General features: G+C 32.4%; 1 protein-coding gene across 3 annotated transcripts; it reads left to right on the top strand.

Moving 5' to 3' along the window:
• Positions 1-3,530: 3,530 nt before the first annotated feature.
• On the top strand, positions 3,531-17,954 carry LOC118195874 (uncharacterized). Of its 3 annotated transcripts, XR_015039381.1 has the most exons (3): positions 3,531-6,593; positions 11,818-11,906; positions 17,503-17,954. XR_015039381.1 is itself a non-coding variant. In XM_085810419.1 (1 exon), the coding sequence occupies exon 1, from the start codon at positions 4,500-4,502 to the stop codon at positions 5,604-5,606; it is 1,107 nt and encodes a 368-aa protein (XP_085666545.1). In that variant the 5' UTR covers positions 3,531-4,499; the 3' UTR covers positions 5,607-6,682. The 3 variants fall into 3 exon arrangements, 1 of the variants encoding a protein (XP_085666545.1); XR_015039382.1 differs by lacking the exon at positions 11,818-11,906; XM_085810419.1 differs by lacking the exons at positions 11,818-11,906; positions 17,503-17,954 and having other exon boundaries at positions 3,531-6,682.
• The last annotated feature ends 3,260 nt before the right edge of the window (positions 17,955-21,214 follow it).

Here is a 21,214-nt window from a genome sequence, read left to right as displayed (position 1 = left end):
GGGATGGATACTCACCGCAAATTGTCCATCCAAGTTTTGTTTGAATTACCGTTATACCATTGTTCAGCTGCTTGATTCGCCCCGTTAGGAGCTGGCAATAAACGTCACTGCCAATTAAAATTTCCATTTCTGGAAACGCGGTAACAATATCTGATATAGTCTATGTTTCTTAAGCTCTTCTAGAGCAGACTGCTTTGGAATGCGTGGAATTTTCCCACATATCTTTTCTTGGTCGAGCTTTGGAACTGACTGTCCAATAAGGCACTAACCTTCCTAATTATCTTATTACCCTTAATTAGCATTTCTTGTGTCATGAGGGCACTGCTGATTTGCAAGTGTGTTCTGGATATTCGTTGGAGGTTTGCTTTTATCACTAATTTCTTTCGTTTTGTCTATTTCGGGGCAGAAAAGCTATTCATGAGGTTTTGAGCAGACATCACAGCGTACAAAAACTTTACACAGTTTGGCACTGTGGCCACAGCGTAAACATTTCAGACAACAGTTCTTTTCCCTGACTTTCTTTATTTTTTCTTCCAGAGAGAACGACTACGCAGTCCTTACTTTCATGCGACTTACCGCATAACAAACACAACATTTCTTTAGAAGCAAACAAACCAGCTGCAGTAGGGTACTTGTTATCCCTCTCCAGAATTTTCCCTTTTACTTTCTCTTTTGGGATAATAATTTCAATGCCTGACTTAGCTAACTGTAATATTTCTTCAACCGCTACCTCCCTCTTTAAAAGGTTCATTAACAACGTTAATCTCGACTTCGGAAAACTCGCTTCATTATAAGAATCTTCCTTTTCCCTAATATTGTATCTTTGCCATGCTCTTAAAATATCATCAGGTAAGCAGGATTCTGTCATGAAGAATTTATTTTCTGAATCAAGTCTCATGTATTCGAAAGACCTTAAATGTGCTTCTACTTTGATAAACAAGTCACACAATGATAATCTGTCTTTACCCCTAGCTTGAACACTTGCTGTAATTAGTTTCAAAAATTCCCTGACGTACACTTCGATAAGAATATCTTTATCCCCATAATGCTCTTGAAAAGCCTTCGAATAATTTTCTGAAGTTTTCGGGTAACTTTCTAATAAATGCCTAGCTCGAGTTCCAGGTCCTTCAACTTGTAGCAAATATTGGAACTTATCACAATCATCTAATTCTTTATCCTCATATATCTTGTTAAACTGTGCCCAAAATGGCAAATAATTAATTAACTGAGAATCAAAAGGTATTATATTCAATTTAAGTAATTTATAACGTTTAACTTTAGAGTTACTACTGATATCAGAATTACTAAAAATTGTGTCATTTGGAACTTTGCTTACATTTAGAAATTCACTAACTTTTCTTTCAGTTGTGATGAATTCATCCTCGAAGCTTAGAACTTAGGTTTCTAGATCATTTTCAGCGGCTTTGCCTTTAATCAATAAATCTAGTCTCTCTGAGTCGTAAGATTTTAATTCAGCAATTATCTTTTGTAACTTCATAAATTTATCTATTCGTTCCTTAGAACCTTAACCATTTTCGTGAAAGCACTGCATGCCGTTGTACGCTTTTTCTTTAGCATATCAACATCCCTTTCTTCTTTAAACTGCACTCAATTTTTTATTTTAAATCTTAAAGTAATACCTTTAACCTAATCTTATTTCCTCAATCCTTAATTGGATTCTCACGCATTAATTTCTTTAAAGTTCAAATTATCTTTATTCAAAAACATAAAATTTCTAATCTATTTAAGCTGAAAATACTAAATATCTATTTCTATTCAACTTAAATATTAGCATGCTTTCATGCAACAAAATGCATCTTCAGAAAATAAACATATTTCAAATACTTCCGTTTTTAAAGCATAAATAACTAGTTTTTTACGACAACATATCCTGAATGGCGGACGCTAATATAGTTATATAACGTAATTAATCAATTACTGTAGATCAAAGTTGTCAACATCCACTGACATATGCAGGTTCCACGTATTTATCTGATTTTAAAAACAAGAACAAAATTCATATACCTTTTCTGGTGATGTCTATCTCAGCTGAAAGGAAGAATCTTCTTCACAGAAAACACACTTTATTTCTTGACATCACATTTTATTCGCATAAAACATTCAAAAGGAAAAAAATATATATATGTTTAAATATTATTTCTTGTACACCCTCTCTTTACTTACTCATGACTGTACGAATTCCGTTCATCCAAGGCGGATTCGAAACCAAATTATCTACTGTTTACAGAAAAGAAAAAAGACTAAGGATTAAAATTTCTCTCTCTAGTGGAACCCCTGGCACCATCTAACGAAGGAAAGACACTTTAGCATGACACACCCTGACCTTCAGAAAATCACGCCAACAATTTCTTAGTTGACAGCCAAGGCTCTTCTCCTCCTCCAAAGAAAAAAAAGAAAGAAAGAAAGAAAAACAGGACATGAAAACATAGATGTGGAGTCGCCTTTCTATTGTATATGAGCTCACCGGAGAGCTGAAGTTAAACAAAGACACAGAGTTGTTGGCCTGGTCCTAGTGTTTTAGTGATCCCACTCTGGGCAAAGCTGATGTTCGCGGTTCGATTTGTAGGCAATATTTCAAGATAAAAATTTTAAACTAATGGAGAATAAAGACATTACAACCAAGAAAATAACATATCAATTTCTTTTCAATAAATTCCTTTTATATCCTAAAAAAATCTGAAAGATTTTTTTGAAAAATGAGGATCTTTAAAAACTAAACATGGCTGAAATATATGAACTGTTCTGTGTTGTGCTGCCATCTAGTATAAATAAAGAATGTTTTGAGTAACCTATACTAACCTATGAACCCTTTTTCATTCATTTTTTCTGTGTGTACAGAGAGAAAGTTTTAGGTGTATCGGCATAGCGTGCCGCTAAAGGTTAAGTGGGGAGAAGGGCTTTTTTCTTGGAAGAGACTGTAGTTTGTTGATCTTGTTCTTGTAGTTTCTCGGAAGAGTTCGTAGTTTGTAGTCTTGGCTAACAAGAGAGGAAAAGAGAAAATTCTTGCTCCATGAAATTAGGAATGCGTACGAACGTGGAGCAAATATTTCTTTTATTTATTTATTTATATTTTGTATAAAAATTTCAATATTTAGTACTAAAGTAATGCTTACTAATACCTAATTTCAATTCTAAAGTAATGCTATCGTTAAATATTTTTAGCCCAAATGCTCTTTAAACGTCTAGGTATGTGTAAAAGAAAGCAGATTTTATATTGCGACCATAAGGCGTTTTTTTTTTTTTTTTTTTTTTTTTTTTTTTTTTTTTAATGATTGTCTTAAATTTATCCTTATTCTCTTTTCGGTTATTGTTCGGAGAACAGCCTTAATCTTTTCTGGACACACAATCCTTTCTACAATCTTTTTTACAATATCTGATTGTTTTTCACAATATCCTTTCTTCTTTTAATCCTCCCTTTTATCTGCGTTTCTCTCAAACAGAATTTCTTTCCTTTTATTTGCCATTTCAAAGATTGGTGTTGCGATCTGCGGGCAGAAAGCCTTAGCATGTGCAGGATTTACATTGTATCACGGAGTGAAATACGAAATTGCCCTCTTTCTATATACCTTTCCTTCGCACCTATGCTTGATTTTTCGCCCATCGGTGCAGAAAGACTTAGCGGGTGCAACAAAAGACATCTGTCTACTTTGTCTGTCTGTCTGTCTGTATCACGGAGTTCATACTCAGTTCTTTGTATAAATGAGATGTAAGCAAAAAAAGAGTAAATTGGTTTCGGTAATTTTTAGGATAATGTACTTCGCAAGGTTTGTCATGTAAAATGCGGAAACTGTTTAATACTTTCAAATAGGTACCATCTTTAAACTGTTACTCAAACTAATAACTAAAAAAAAAAAATCAAAATTTTCTGTAATCGATGTCTGCATATATGGGAACATTGTATTACCTTATAATTAAACATAGGTATGTAATTGGACGAAAAATCATATTTGTGTTAAATATAATAAATTAGTATTAATGAAATGTCCCTGGGAATTAAGGTATGCATACATCAAACACTAGATAAGTTACATTACAGATTGAACCCAGCATGCATTGAAAATTTTATGAGGATAATCCATGAATACATCAAACATCAGATAAGTCTCATGCATGGCACGCGTTGATAATTTTACGAAGATAATCACATGTATTTTCGTGAGATAGCAAAAGCTAGAGGGAAGCTTCCATGAATACTGTGGCTGAAATCATTATAAAGTAACCCATTTTGCATTCGTACAGAACGTCATCTTGAGATGTGTAGCGAGTTATATGGTATCAAGACTGACGGTGATAGTTGCCTATGTAGGGCAGAAATTACATGTTCTAGTACATACGTAACAAATCATTTGGAAAAAGCAATATTTTAAAAAAGCACATGCATACCCAAACAGAAGGTAAAACTTCATTTACATGAGATTTGTAATAAATCGTTTAGACAAAGTAGTATTTTAAAAGAGCATACACTCACTCACTCAAGTATGAAACCTCGTGTGTGTGAAGTATGTAAGAAGTCATTTAGGTTTCAGTGTGGTTTAAAGGAGCACATGCTCATTCATACAGGAGAGAAACCTCATATGTGCAAAGTATGCAAGATGTCATTTAGACAAAAGGTTGGTTTAAAAATGCATGAGGTTATTCACACAGGAGAGAAGCCTCATATTTGTGAAGTATGTAAGAAGTCATTTAGTCAAAAGGGGAATTTAAATGAACATATGCTCATTCATACAGGAGAGAAACCTCATGTGTGCAAAGTATGTAAGATGTCATTTAGACAAAAGATTGGTTTGAAAATGCATATGCTTATTCACACAGGAGAGAAACCTCATGTCTGTGAAGTATGTAAGAAGTCATTTAGTCAAAAGGGGAATTTAAATGAGCATATGATTATCCACACAGGGGAGAAACCTTATATGTGCGAAGTATGTATGAAATCATTTACAGGGAATAATAGTTTAAAGAAGCATATGCTAATTCACACTGGAGAGAAACCTCATGTGTGTGAAGTGTGTATGAAATTATTTAGACAAAAGTGTAGTTTAAGACAGCATATGCTTACTCACACTGGGGAGAAACCTCATGTTTGTGAAGTATGCGACAAGTCATTTAATGAAAGGAGTATATTAAACAATCATATGCTAACTCACACCGGAGAGAAAACTCATGTGTGTGAAGTATGTAATAAGTCATTTAGACGAAAGCATCATTTAAATAAGCATGAACTTATTCACACAGGAGAGAAGCCTCACATGTGTGAAGTATGTAAAAAATCATTTAATCAAAAAACTCATTTAAACAAGCATATGCTTATTCACACAGAGAAACCTCATATGTGTGAACTATGTAAGAAGACATTTCGTGTAAAGGATACTTTAAACAAGCATATGCTTATTCACACAGTAGAGAAACCTCATGTGTGTGAGGTATGTAAGAAGACATTTAGTAACAAAGGTAGTTTAAACAAGCATGGGCTTATTCACACAGGAGAGAAGCCTCATGTGTGTGAAGTATGTCAAAGGTCATTTAGTCAAAAGTGGAATTTAAATGTGCATATGCTTATTCACAGAGGACAGAAATCTCATCTTTGAGTTATCTAGGAAAATGTTTAGTGAAAAGTGTGATTTAAACAATGCTTATTCACGTAGGAGAGAAACCTTGTGTGTAAGGTATGTAAAAATTCATTTAAAGATGATTTAAATAGATATCAGCTTTAGGAAAAACATCATGAGTTACGTAAGTAACAAGTTATTTAGTGTGATGAAGAATTTGTAGAAATATACACAGAAGAGAAACTCTTCCTTTCAGCATATATTAGTAACAACTTTTGTTTCCCTTTGCAGTAAGCACTTGTCCATGCAGCTAAGAAATGTTTTATGCGAGTTCATGTCTGCTTTGATCTGACCCAATGACATAATTTACAGGGAACAAAATATATAAAATGTAGAGAGGCTCTCAGTGTCAGAATTGAGGATATGTAGAGATATATGAAATGGCATAAAGCTTACCGGTGAGCCTGTGTGATGTATATAAATTTTCATTTGGTCAGAATATGCAATTCAGCATTTGTTTGTTTCCACAAGAGGAGACATTGCTCAAAGCATTTTTGCATAATAATTAGTGCTCAGTGTTTAACTCTGTTGCCTAAAGAAATGTGCTACATGGATAAATACTTCTAGACCTGAAATGTAGCTGAACGTTTCATCCCATATACATATCATAAATTATAAGTGTTTTGTGTTAAATTTTGCTCTTTCTGAATTTAATGCAGATACTGATCGCAGCTGTGCCATTACTGATAGAGATGTCTGCCTTGTGCTTGTCATGAAAAAGGTGTTTGGTATTTCTATTCATGATAAACAAGTACTGTAGACTATACCTATTTATTTCCAGTATCAAATGTTTCAGTGTATAACATTCACAAAACTGATACAAGACTCCACAGGAATCTTAGGAAGGGGAAATGAGTTTGCAAATATTTCTAGTTAAATGTTAGGCATACCAATTAAAGCAATGCTGCGTGTGTAAAGCATATTAAAAGACATTTGTAAAAACTGAAAAACATCATTTCTGTGCAGGTAAGGAACCTATGTATACTGGGTATTTATTCAAAAACTCTCTATCTTTTCTTCAACCAGTGGTGAAATAAATATTAAAATAATACGTTTTTATTGCTGATGTCATACTTTAAGGTGAAACTGCTCTTCATTTTGGTAACTTGGCAATATTTTGATTCCGTAAATAAATAAAATAATAAATGCTTTAAAGCACAGGACTGAAAAATAAACAAGGTGTTAGCTTTTTTGCTTTTGATAAGGGCTTCAGAAACTGTGGAAGTTTCTGAAGCATGTAGCAAAAGCAGTAGAGCTAGTGTAATTATTATAAAATTAATTTCATTTGTCTTCTTTAGTATATTTTCATTATAACAGCTGTATCCCATATGATCGCTTCAAAATGTTCAAATGTATATCTTACTTTTCTCTGTTAAATTCAGTTTACACTTTTTCTTTTCTGATTTTTTTCCAAAAGTTGGAAAAATTATGGCTTTTTGCTCATAGAGTTAGTAGGGATACTTTTTAAATTTTATTTTATACCTTGCATCCTTGAAATTGAAGGCAAGGTTGTATATATGGAAATATAAAATTCCATAAAAGTTTGACAGAGGGGAAAATATCTTCATAATTTTTTCATATAATGGATGCATTTAACGGGAAATTTGTGATTAATTTTTCTTTGGGGTAGGGGAGGGGAGAACATTTAAAGCAAAATTATTTTAATTTTCTACTTCTGTTCTTCGGAGTCATTCTCTTAAAATGTTTATTTTCCTTTTATTTTCTCTTCTTTTCTTAAGACACAAGAATGGAATATTACGAAAATCGTTCTACAATAAAGAATTTTTTATGTTAATAAAAAAGTGAAATAAAAGGATTAATTTTGTCAGTGACTCCTTAAATTTTAACATTTTCCCACCCAATTTTTCTGCCCAGTGTCTGGCTTAAATGATAAAAATTTTTAAATCCCAAATTTTTATTGCTGTGTGCTTCACTAAATTGAAAAAATTCTACTGCCAGCCTTGACCATATATTATTTAATACGAGTATTTATGCTCAACTTATTAAAGAAAGAAAATTAGTCATATCTTTTACACATACTTAATACATGTAGAATAACAGAAATCTTTGATTAAATATGAAAATTCTAAAACAAAGAGAAAAACTTATTGAGGAAGAAAATGATTACATGAAGTGAAAGAAAATTATTCTTAGAAGATATATTGTTGAAGCATTTATAAATTAGGAGATGAAACAGAAACCAATAGGAACGTTGATTTATTTATTGAGACAAACTTAGAAAAGGTGCTAAAGGAAGGAAATTGCTATAAATTACTTAAAAGATTTTAACGTTTCAAATTAAAAGGGTGCATAAATTTTTCACTGTGTTTTATTGCTATAAAAGATAAATTTTCTGTAGCTTTTAATATATAACTATTCTAATATCATTTTGCAATTGTCATAAATTACATGTATAAAGTTTGTCATTTTAAATTGTAAAATTATCTTATTATGATCTTAATAATGCTCTTTTATGAAATAATTTTTAAAAACAAAGCTATAAGGACTAAGTATATTTAACTACCTAAGTTAATCATTTGTAACTAATTCTTCATCGTTGGAAGTTAACTGTAGGGGTTAAAATGAGTTATCAGCTTTCGTTAAATCATTCACTGCTACAAACATGGACCTTATAAGAGATAGACTAACCCAGTGGGCGGAGCGCGCATCACCGACATGTCGGCAAGAAAGAGTAGGGACGATCTGGTTTACTTTAACACTGAAACCTATAACGTTTGTATCACATAACTCTTTTTAATTATTAAATGTGATACGTTGTATAATGATGAGATTATGAAAGCCACACTTTTTTCCAAATAGGATTTAATATACCTCATTAAAGCACTTTTTACTGCATTTCGCGCATTTTTTTCACGCGTACTTCTTGTACAAACATCTTTACTTTGGTAAAACGGTAAAAACTCTAAGCACAAAATTTATTAACTTAATTTTGCGTACAAATAACGTAAAATTAAATAAGATTGATAGTACGTGATACTTTGAAATAAATATGGTAAAATTAAACAAGATCTGATAATTTTTTTTTTTTTTTAAATTTAATGAACATTTTCAGGCAGTGATTTTCCAAACTATAATAACATTTCAAAACGATCATATTTATTTGATTATATGATCATTAAATTATTAACATTAAAGTGGATTAGTTATTTTAATAATTCATAAAATTCGAAGCATAAAATTTTCTGACATAATGAAGGGGGAAAAAAAAAAGATAAAATCAAATCTAGAAGCACTCAGATTTTATATTATGCCCAAAGGGAACCTTTTTTTAAAGTTTAGTGTGTTACCTGCACTTATTGAATATCATGTTCTTTCCCCGTAAACCACATACATTTGAAAACAGCATATCTTTAGAATTTCCGCTGAAGATAAAACTGTAATTTTCCGTACAGTGGTCGCTCTGAACTCTTTGAGTTTGTTAATCAAAAATTCGTTAAAGTTTTACAAAATATGAAATAGATTAAAACAAATTCGAGATTCGGCCGTCCAGATGCCCATGTTCGGGTGGAGGATTACATTATTCAAAATTCGATGGCTCTAGATACCGTCGTTTTTGTTACAGTGCGAGAAACATACATGCATTCGTGCAGATTCTTCATTATTTAATTTTTTTATATATAATACAGCGCGATAATATTTGGTAACAATTTGCAAGAGACAGGGACATTTATAGTAAAACAGCTCAAAATGCCGCTTCGAAACTAACAGCCTTTCTAGGCTACCGCCGCTTTGGGCTAATAAATCAAATTAACAGTAAATAAATAAAAAAAAATCTTATGCAGAACTAAAAATAAATTAAAAAAAAATAATCACTATAAAATACAAGCAAAATTAATTATTATGGTTAAATACAATTTAAATATTAGAATTAAATGTATAAAAATTTTTAAGGAGTCAAAAGGGTTTATCACTATGATGTATTATGAAATATAATTGAAATAAAACCCCTTTATAGAAATTGTGCTATATTACTCATCTATAATTTTAAAAAAGCAGCACAGTTTAGAATTTTAAACAAAACTATAAAAAATTCGTTTTTAAATATTTTAGTATTTTTTACTTATTTACACCAATAAAAAGCATAAAAATTGAAAGAGAAAATTGCTTGTTTGAAATTTTCTATTGGCTCAGATTTAAAATATTATTTTCTAAAAGAAGTAGTTACAAATTTCCGTACGGCATAGGAAAAGCTAAAAAAATATCCAATCCTGAAAGCATGCAATAGCTTCATAATTATTTGGAATGTTAATTATGCTTGATAAATATGCTAAATTTTTAAAAATCAATCTCAATTTCAAAAATAAGAATATGTAGAAATTCTAATTTGTGAAATGAGGCACTGCAACCAGCTTTTTCTTGACAATTATACTTGCTGCAATAGGCAACCAATATTAAATTTGTGCAAGTCGTCCCTACTCCTCCGGACGTGATCAAGGTGGCAGCCGGCAATGCCTCAGACGAGGGAGAAAACCCGTTTGGGTTAGTCTATTTCTTATAAGGTCCATGGCTACAAAAGCATGACGCGTCTGAATGCAGGACTTCATATGAAAGAAATATTACACAAAGCATGAAAATAAAATGTTTTTCTGGTTCTACAAGTGAAATATGAGTAACATTTTTAACCATTAAATCACTATTTTGTAATACAGCTTCCAATGATGGAAATACACTCTTTTGCAAAAAAAATCAAAGCACTATGAAGGAAGTGTTTATTTTCGATGAAATTGAAGATGTGTATAGCTCATACACAGATAATAAAATGATTAAAAAATCAAGGTCATAGTGCCTCTTCATTGCTCACAACCACCCATTGAGTGTTCAAATTAGTAGTTGGTCGAACTGCCCCTGGCGGCAATGCATGCTTGAATTCGTCAAGGCAAGGAGTAGTATGGGTTCCTAATGTCATCCTGCAACACATTCTGCCAGGCATTCATCAATGTCGTTCCAGATCTGTGATATTTTGTGGTGCCCGAATCTGGCGGCCTACCATGCCTCAGACAAACTTGATTGGTGAAAGGTCTAGTGACCTTGCTGGCCAAATAAGAGTATCAACCACAACTAAACAGTCCAGAGATATGCGAGCGGTATGTGGTCTAGCATTATCTTGTTGGAAAATGGCCCCAGGATGACGTGCCATGAAAGGTAATGCAAGCAGTTGCAGGATGGTATCAACATATCGTTGAGCTGTTAAAGATGTACGGAAGATGACTAAAGATGACCTGCTGTCATAAGAAATAGTGCCCCACACCATCATATCAGAGTTTATTGGCTGTATGCCTTTGTAAAACAAAGGCTGATTGGGACCGCTGGCCCCGCAATCTCCAGACATGAACATGGTGGTCATCTGCTTCAAGAGTGAAGTGGGATTCATCACTGAACACTGTACGATGCCAGTCTGATGGCAGCCATGATAATTGGCTGTGACACCACTCCAGATGACTCAGCCGATGTTGTGGGTCAAAGACAAACGTCTTAAAGGCCTTTGTGAGTGTAACCCCGCCTCAGACAAGCGCCGTCAGATGGTGTATGGTACCACGGGAGATATAGACGGGGCTGTAGTGCGCTGAATACTCAACAATGATTCCGTTGGGGCGGTTCGGGCCTGGTGAACAGTCATCCTATCTTGCCTCGCATTTGTGATCCTTGGCCTTCCAGAGCCTTCATTTCATTGGCATTTTCTTTGTAGCAACCATTGCTGCCAACATCTTTGCACAGTAGTGTCTGTACGCTGCAGGTAGCGGCCTATTGTTCGGTATGACCACCCAGCTTCACACAACCCTACAATGTGACCACATTTGAAGTTGTTTAGTTGTCTGTAAGGTTTTTGATATCATCGTAATGACATCTTTAGTTACTTCTTTACGGAATTACAATGGCAGCAACAAAAAAGGATCATTTTCCTGCCTCTGATACTGGTTTTATACTTTGCGAATTGCGCATTAGATATGCGCGCTATGGTCACAATTCCTGATCATTTGCATGTTCGATCAAAATGTTTTTGCATACCAAATTTCGTCATGATCGCAAAAGTCCTTCTTGGTGCTTTGATTTTTTTTCAAAAGAGTGTATCATTTTCACTGGAAGTGAATGTGTTAATCATTATTGTGAATGTATGACACAAAACAAATTATAATATGTAAAAATTGACATAAAACTTTATTACTTACAGCTAATGAGACTTGATACAGCACAAAGTCTTTAATCCGGACTCGTCGGGACTTTGGCGATTCCGGATGATAGATCACCAATTTAAATCTGGTAAGATGGCATGCAGAAATTATAAAATTAAAAATATGAAACCATAATTTATAAAATAAGGAGCAATTATGATCTAAACGATATCAAAATTTACAAAAAAAAATATTTATTTGTTTACTTTATTAAACATTTCTTTCAATGTAATTTCTTTAAGTTGCTTCGTTTTTTGTGCTAATACTTTCTCTTTAATTTTATAAACAGACATAATTTCTTGTTCAGTTACAAAGTTCCACTGTTCATGTCCTGTAATTGCTGCGTCGAGAATACCGACTAACTTGTCAATCGAAATATTTTCCTTTTCAATAACCTCTCTGTCACTATCTTCATGCCTTTATGCATTTTTTGCAGCAATTCCACTTTTTGTTTGATTGACATTGAAAAATGCTTTCACTTTGTAGATCCTTTGTCAGCTCCAGAATCGGAATCTCTTTTTGATATAATCGAAAGTTCAAGCTTACTTTTTATAAAATTGCTCTAACAATCTGCAAAAAATGATAAGCCGGATCCAATTAGAAGATTAAGGAATGATGCAATCTGCAACATTAACTGAAATAGATAATTAGATAATTTTAGCCTAGCTTATACCATCTGTTATACATTAAATGTGCATGCGCATATGTAAATATATTATGCGTAAACGCTACGCATGCGCAGAAAGTTTGCAGCTTTGAGGTCCGGATTATAGATCATTACGAATTATGGACGTCCGGATTAAAGACTTTGTACTGTACAAAAGAATTGATTTTCTCTGGTGCTTCAATGGCTTACCAAACCTTTACAGTTTATTAACTGAGTTAGGATTTTACATGAAGCTACAATTCTAATAGGGTCAGACAGACAGAGCATTACAAACTTTCAGCACTTAGCAACCATGCCAACCACTTGTGGTCTGTTTTGATCAGTGACTTGTTCTCTAGTCAAGCAAGCACGGTGGTACCAGCTTCTTTTATGAATGGTTCTGATTATCATTTTACTTCATTTTAATCTTAGCTGCTGGGCATAAAATGTGCATAAACCTGTGGACTGAGTAAGGACATGATGAACTGAGGCATAAAAGAAAGAAATAACTTACGTAGGACTAATGTAAAATATAAATACAGTAGAAGTCCAGTAATCTGCAACGCTTGGATCCAGAGGTTATGCGGATTTCAGGACAGAAAAGATAATATTCAGACTAAAAGTGCAAAATAAATAAAGTGTATTAGATACATTTAATTAAATTATTATATGAATTAAATTATTATTACATATATAAACTGATTATATTATATTGTTCATTTACATTAGGCTCCTCTATTTTTAAATCAGCATGAATCTGCTTCCCCTTTTCTTCCTTGAAATAGGTACCCCATCACTCTGACACTGCCAGAACCACTCGTACAAGACAGCATCAAGGTTTCCGATTTCGCCTCATGTAAAGATTTCCGGTGTTAGAATCACTGTTGCTGTAAAATTTCAACAGCTTTTCTTTATTGTTCCATATATCATACACAGCCCGTGTGGCAATTCCATGATTCTGTTACAAACCGAGCAGTGGCACCTGCCTCCATCTTTAGTAGAATTTCCACTTTTTTCATTACCGTCAATGAAACGTGTTTACGTTTTAAAACGTTGCAAGTAGTAAAATCACGAGTGCGTTTTTTATCTGTCATTGTATTAAAAAGCGTTGAAATTTAAAATATTCTTAATTTATCTACAAAATATCCGGATAAAAAAACGACATCACTAAACAATTTCATGAAATAATAAAGCTCAAAAAGTACAAAAACATGAAGCGTGAACTTGAAAGAAGAGTTGAGTTAATCATCTGCCTTTTTTACCTCGATGCAGATTGGAGGGAAAAGAACTCTTATCATGATGTCAATAATTTGGCATTTCCGTTATGACTCATTATTATTCGCTAATTATGACGTCATTATCCAGTAAGTATTTTTCTTTCGATATTTCGTACTCCATGTTGTGGTTTCCGAAACCTATAAACTAAATGTTTATATTTTGAAAGGCAATGCAGATTTCAGGTATTTGACTGTATTTCAAGGAATTCTGTAGCTTAGTGCTAGTTGTTTGATAAATTTTATGAAGTTAGTTTTATTTTTGAATTTGCTTTTTAACTATATTAAATATTAAATTATGGGAGCTACTCTCATATGCGCCCTCGGTTGGCGACAAATTTCTCGCCAAATATTTTTGGCAAGAAACTCCATGCTGCCATATTACTATCTAAATTTTTTTTGTCTACATTTCGAACTTTTTTTGTCTACATTCGAAAACTACGTTTTGAACACAGAATTTAAGCTAAAAATCCGAAACAAAAAGAAAAAATTTAGATAGCAAAAACGTAAAGTTTCTAACCAAAAATATTTGATGAGAATCCATGTACACAGTGATATGTTTTAATTTAAAGAAAAAAATCACAGAATTGAACAATCTATGCAGCGAAGTAATCTACGAACTGCACACACCTAGCTTAAATAAATCAAAGAATACCTTGTACACAGCTTTCTGTTTAAATCTAGGCAGTGGAGGAATCTGCAATCTATGCACCCCTCGCTTTAATAAATTAACATAATAACAATAAATTTCAAGAATACCGTGTACACTGTGTTCTGTTTAAATTTTGAAAAACATCTACGAATTGCACACTAATCAACAAAATAAACTAAAATAAATTTCAAACAATCCAAAAAACAGCAGTAATGACAGAAATTCATGCTAAAAAAACAATGAACATAACATTCCAGAAAAAAAAGAACAAGAATATAACAAAATGCACTTAAAATGAGTGAATGCTTCTTCGAAGAGCAGAAATACCAATTTCAAACATTACCAAAACAATTTCACCATAAATTTGTTAAAAGCATCTTTTCCCGTTTCAGAACAATGATGGGAAAATATATAATCACCAAATAAAACTCCAAACCGCATTTCCGATTATAAGTCAGCAACGTAGCTTTAACATGCCGCCAAGTAATCTTTATCATATACAGACAGACTCACTATCAAGAAAACTGATACTATGTTTCACAAATAAATGTTCAAAACCTTCTTCTCCTAAATACTTGTAAAATTTCCAGCCACCCAAAAAAATAGTTGTACCAGGCCACACGACTAAGATTTTGCCAACACGTCTTTCATTACATATATGCCCTTGGTTGCATCATAAATCATTTAAAACCACACACCTCATGAACCAACTAGCAACTAAAAGCATTACAGTACTAAAATCCAAGTTTCCATGTAAAAAGGGTTGCCATAGAAACCAACATCACCCCGAAACCATCGCAGAACAAGCAATTGCACCAAAAACCAGCGCACAACACATATCTGTACATTTGGCGACCTGAGGGCACATATAAGAGTAGAGCCAAATTATGTTTCAGAAGAATGGATACTACTTCCGCTGCTGGAGAACTGTGTGATTTTTAGAATAGAATTACAAAAGTTAAGTTTGTATATCAATAATTACTTTTATTTATTCATTTCCCATTAGCTGATAGGTGCTTAATTTTTTTTTTCATTTGATGGTCCTTAAATGTATTCAGTTTCCATGTGCAAAAAATGTCCATGTACCTCGCATGGATACAGTAGTTTAGACTTTCCAAACATTAACTAAAATAGCATTTAATTCTTAACATGATTAATCCTGAGGGCTTTACTTTTCTGAGAGAGATTTGCTAAAAAAAAGTTATTTTAAATGTATTATTCAATTTTTCTAAAGTATGAGGTGTTTTTTTTTCCCATCTATTTACAGTTTAATTATGTAATAAGTTTTTCTGAAGAAATAATGCTGCCTTTTATACTCAAAATAATGCATAAAAATGAGCACACTAACTCATATCTGGAGTATTATCTGTACATAAATAAGTGTTACTTTTTGATTGTCTACTCTGCTTCCAATAAATTGAACTCTTTGGTGGCTGAAGAGCGTTTACAATTTTGTTGCAGAATTTTTTAGAGAAATGCTTATTTGTGTATGCTTATATCTGTTTTAGTAAAGTATCCAATGATGTGCCTATTTTTATACATTCATCTTTTCCAATACAAGACATGCTTACTTCTTGATTTTTTTTCATTGTGTTTCTTCCCATACACACAGCAATCTGTTTTTTCTTAAAAAAAAAAAAAAAAATCTAATTCAGAGAATTTCACATATGTGGAAACAAAATGTTAAAATAAGGAGGAAAAATATTGTGTATGGCGCCCTTAATTCTTTCTGGACAGCAGCACTGTCTCCGTTGCTGGCTCACTAAACCTAACTTTGCTAGGAAATTTGCCCAAAAAACATTTTGATTCCAATTAATTTTTTTTTCAAATATTATAGAAAACACAATTATCTTTATACTTAGTGAATTAAAGAAATATGTATAACTTTTGCATCTGTAATGATATATATAGATGATGAAGGAGTAATTTTAAAACATTCAGCATTTGTTAATTCATTAAAGTATTTAATGTCAAGCAACAAAAATTCACTCAGCTACATCCATACATTCATATATAAATTTACAATGAAATTTAAAATTTGTTTTCTCTGTGATATATTGTCAAGTATGGGACCACACACATTATTCCCTCAAAGTTTGATGTTTTTCTCTAATCCCGTTTTCGTACTTTTGTTTACCAGAATCTTCTAGTTAGTGTTCATGCATTGTAGTTAAAAGCTATACTTCCTTCTTTTTATCTTCAAATGCAATCAAATCCATATTTGTAGTACTACATCTCTATGTCATTTTGTCTCATCGATTTTGATGGCTAATTTTTTGCAGATCTTTTCACGTTTTCATGATTGTGCCTCAAAACTTAATTTTTGCATCATGTAAATATAATGCAAGTGATGGTGAAGTGAAAACCTATCCAGGTCTAAATTGTATCCTTTTTTCCAAAAAGGTCACTTATGATGGTTTTCACAATGTTTTCACCATATAGGCACCCTCTCACTGTAAGATTAGTATTTTTGCTTGTATCTATCAAAAGTTCCAGGCATAACTTTATCAGATTCATTCAGTTTTTATATTTTAATACCATATCAAAATCATTTCAATGGAACATATTGTTTAGAACATAGCCTGCTTTTCAACATAAACAAAGATTGATCAACAGACACACATTTTTGGTTTATATATATTTTTAATTTTTTTACAAGTGGCTGAATAATTGGTTTCCTTTTGTCCAATTTTCTAGCACTACTTTCTGGTGTAAAGTGTAGATGTAATATCTTAGAAAATCTGTCTCTTGACATCATTTTATTAAAAAATGGAGTATCACTTATCTGATTTGATTTGTAATAAAGTACATTTTTAAATCCTGTTTTTTCATTATACTTGTTATCAAATTTAATGCTAAAAAAAGGTTAATTTCCTCATATGACATTGGACTGAAATGAGAAGGACCAGGAGACCAGAGACATTCCATTGAAGTTTGGATCTCGTTGTAGGTCAAAATCTGCAAAATTATTTGTTTGTTCCATAGTTAAATATATTAAGTCATCATAAAAAAAATATGCGAAAAAATCTTCTTCTTTATCACAGTCACTATCTATTGTATTATAATTAATACCAGGTATATCAGTATAAGAATGCGGCTGTAAATCTTTCAGGGTATGAGACCAGTTGTCATTTATGGATGGAGCAGATGTTAAGCAAAAGGATGCAGTTCTGTGTCTGATAAAATATCCGTATAAGAATCGAATAATTCACTGCTAAAGCCACTGACATCGCTGCATGGGCAGCTAAAACCTGCCAGGAACTGAAGAAATTCAACCAATCAGAATAAGCTACTGCTAAGGACTGTTTTTGGCATCCAAGTTTTAATGCCAACAATTAAAGGGTTTGTTTTTGATTCATATTCAGCCTGTATCTTTGCTGATGTATCTTTTCTGTTTAGATTTTTCAGAGCTTAAATTGAGCCGGATCCCACCAGAGCCTTAAATAAGAAGGCTCCGTCACTTTTTTATATAAGGGAACAATTATTTTAGTAGAAATTTCATGTAGAAAATTTTATTTTTAGCAATAAAATTATATAAAAAATCGCTTATTAAATTTTTATTTATCTCTTTACATTTTATTTAATTACTTTAATCTTTAATTATTTTAATAAATAATAATTAATCAATTATTATTTATTAAAATATCCGTATAATAATCAATTGTGAATTAATTAAATAATAATTACAAGTTAAATAATTATTAATTAATTTGATACTCATTAACTTCGTGATGGTCTTTCATAGGGCTCTGGCACTTCTTCTTTTAGACATTAAGCCCTGAGATTTTCAGTAATTTTTTAACTTTTGTAAAAGGCAATGAAGTGAATATGGAAAATTTGGGAGATTCTCGAGTGAAATGCGTAATAAAATTTTAAGCCCCCAAAAAGTGTACTAGTGTATCACCTGCATTTTTTTTTTTTTTTTTTTTTTTTTTTACAGTATTTTAAAACCAAAAATTATTCACTGTGTAGAATGTTCCACTTCATTTTGTAGCACTGAAAATTACAGAGAGCATTTATTATCTGATCAGATACAGACGTAAAAGTTACAAATACACATGTAAAAGTCTTTCTAAGTTTTATCTTGCAGAAAATACAAGGGGTATTTTTAAGTAATTGCTGTTTGATAAAAAAAAATCTAACAAAAGAAAATTCTCAAAAAGCAAATTTGTTTTTAGATTCTGCATACGTTTCTCTATTTTTCAAGATAGTTTCCAAGTTTGTTTAAACACTTATTATACCTTAGAAATATAATTTTTAATATCCTTTTCATAGAAACTCGCCGTCTGCTCCGATAACCAAGAGCTCACAGCCGTTCCACATCTTCATCATCGTTGTAGTGGTTGCCACCGAGATGATGTTTGAGATAGCGAAAAAGATGAAAATCTCTCAGCGCAAGGTCTGGGCTGTAGGTAGGATGTTCCAAAACTTCCTAGCCAAAAAACTCCAATACAGGTCAAGTCTGAGCTGTGGTGTGAGGCCATGCATTGTCATGGAGTAGCAAAATTCCCTCTGTCAGCATGTCGCGTCTTTAGTTTTGAATCACTCTATGTATCTTTTGTAGGGTTTGGTCGTGGGCTACCGCATTTATGGTGGTTACTCATTGCACGAAGCTGATCAAGAAAACAAAAATAGATGCCATGGTCCCAAATATCATGCCATGATCTTGCACTGTTTTGTTGGGACAGATTCTGTTTGACCTTGACCCTTAAAGGAGACTGTATATGCCTCCACACCATGCTCTGTTGCTTCCATTTGGGTGTGACACATGAAACCCACATTTCGTCTCCCGTTATGATCTGACTCAACATGGCATCATCTTCTCCGTTATAATGAGTAAAAAAATTCAGCAAACACTCAAATCTTTTGTTTTTATGGCCCTCCTTTAGAAGTTTAGGACCAATGGGAGCACAGTTTCATAAACCTTAACTTTTCAGAAACAATCTTCTGCAGCACTGACCTAGACACTTCTGGAAACTCATTTAAAGAGAGCTTATGGTGAAGCATCTGTTCTCAAGAATTTCTGCTTCAATTGAAGCCACCATATGATCTGTGATCACAGATGGGTGAACGGAGCGGAGCTCATCATGGATATTGTCGCAGCCAGCTTTGAAATCTCTGACCCACTTATGCACTTTGCCTTCAGTCATGACAGTGGCTCTGTAAACTTCACAAATCTGCTGGTGAATATCTGCAGCAGACATGTTCTTGCCAACAAAAAACACATCACTGACTGTACCTCAGACGGGGCAGCCAATTCGATAATCCTGAACATTTTACATTACTGTACATTATATAATATTACATGACCGTACAAGTTATCGACACAGTTGTTTCCAAGAGATCCAAGGAACTGAGCACAGTTGTTTCCAAGAGATGCCGGGACATGATGCAAGCATTCGTTGTGGCGTGCGTGCCACCTGTTAGTGTATGCACAAAATGGCCCTTTCTTATAAAACATGCTACGTATGTTGCTTTTTCTTTTTTTAATATTAGGTACTGAAATTTTGCTTATATTTTTATTCAGAAAGTTCCTAAGTACTAACGCATTTCAATTTGATATTTTAACTTTTTCTAAATGTATTGCATTTTCTTGTGATGCTTGGATCTGAAGAAATTTAACACACTGAATAAAATTGAAAAATTAAAATAACACTTGAGATAGTAAAAATCTCAAGTATACTATATTTTTTAAAAGGGTAATATATAATTTTTAAATTGTTTTATTTATCTAATAGCATTTGGAATTCTCTTCCAATTTTAACACATAAGAAATGTACATAATACACTAGAAAAGTCTTCCAATTTTTATGTTTGAATCTCAGTGTAATTTAAAATACTGCAATCAAATACCTATATATTTGATTTCTGCAACAATATTTTCTCCCAGTAGACTATGTGCAATACTTTTACAAACATAGCATGTGTATGAAGGATTAATGCGTGTAAAAAAATTTTTTTTAAAAATATTAGTAGCATAACGTGAGGAAAGTAAAATGTGAAAACCTTCTTTATGATGTATTATATATATGTAGTTCATAATCACTTGAAAAAGAGGCCCATAAGTGGTAAGATTGCTGAATGTTGACAATTAGGTTTAATTCCTAGTAAATGTGCTTTTTGATACATTTTGTTCAGCGTATCTGGTCTGATGATTCCCATAAAATATTAAATGAAAACAAAGTATTTGTATCATAAATACCCAATACTATATCTGGTCTGCAAAACAAGATTACTGTGGCTCTGGACACCAACATGCCAGTGAAACTGTTATGTGTCTTGTAAGTATTACAAAAGCAGATCAACTAGAGTACTCTATCAAGTAGTATGAGAAGAGGTATCATATAACCAAATATGCTCATATGGGAAACATTTGTAGGTACATATTTTAAAGTTATGGGCTTCTCATACTATTAGAATTTATATTTCTGTAAAACATACTTATGAATCTTCTGTGAAACAAACTTAAATCTACTTCTAAAATTCTTTATTCTGATGCAACTCGTTGTCTGTAAAAATGAATATTGCTGACATTCAAGAGCAGGTAAAAGTATGTCATACTTAACTGACTAAAAATCTAAAGTATGTCATACTTAATATACTTTAGAAAACATGTAATTAATGTAAGGCAAAAACAGCAACTTAGCATAAAACCTTGCCTCAGTTTTGAGAATTAACTGAAATATATCCCAATATTCTTCTGTATTCTTCAGTTTAAAAAAAAAAAAAAAAAAATTTAAAAAAGGTTAAATTTTTTTTTTTTTTTTTTTTTTTTTTTTTTTTTTTTTTTTGGTGGATTGATCGTTCAAACAAACAGCATGCCA

The sequence above is a fragment of the Stegodyphus dumicola genome, chromosome 2, assembly GCF_044657685.1.
Source record: "Stegodyphus dumicola isolate Sdum_Otavi_A_Nest chromosome 2, ASM4465768v1".
In the NCBI taxonomy this organism is placed as follows: domain Eukaryota; kingdom Metazoa; phylum Arthropoda; class Arachnida; order Araneae; family Eresidae; genus Stegodyphus; species Stegodyphus dumicola.
Note: the sequence above shows the minus strand (reverse complement) of the source record. Positions and strands in the feature narration are given on the sequence as shown.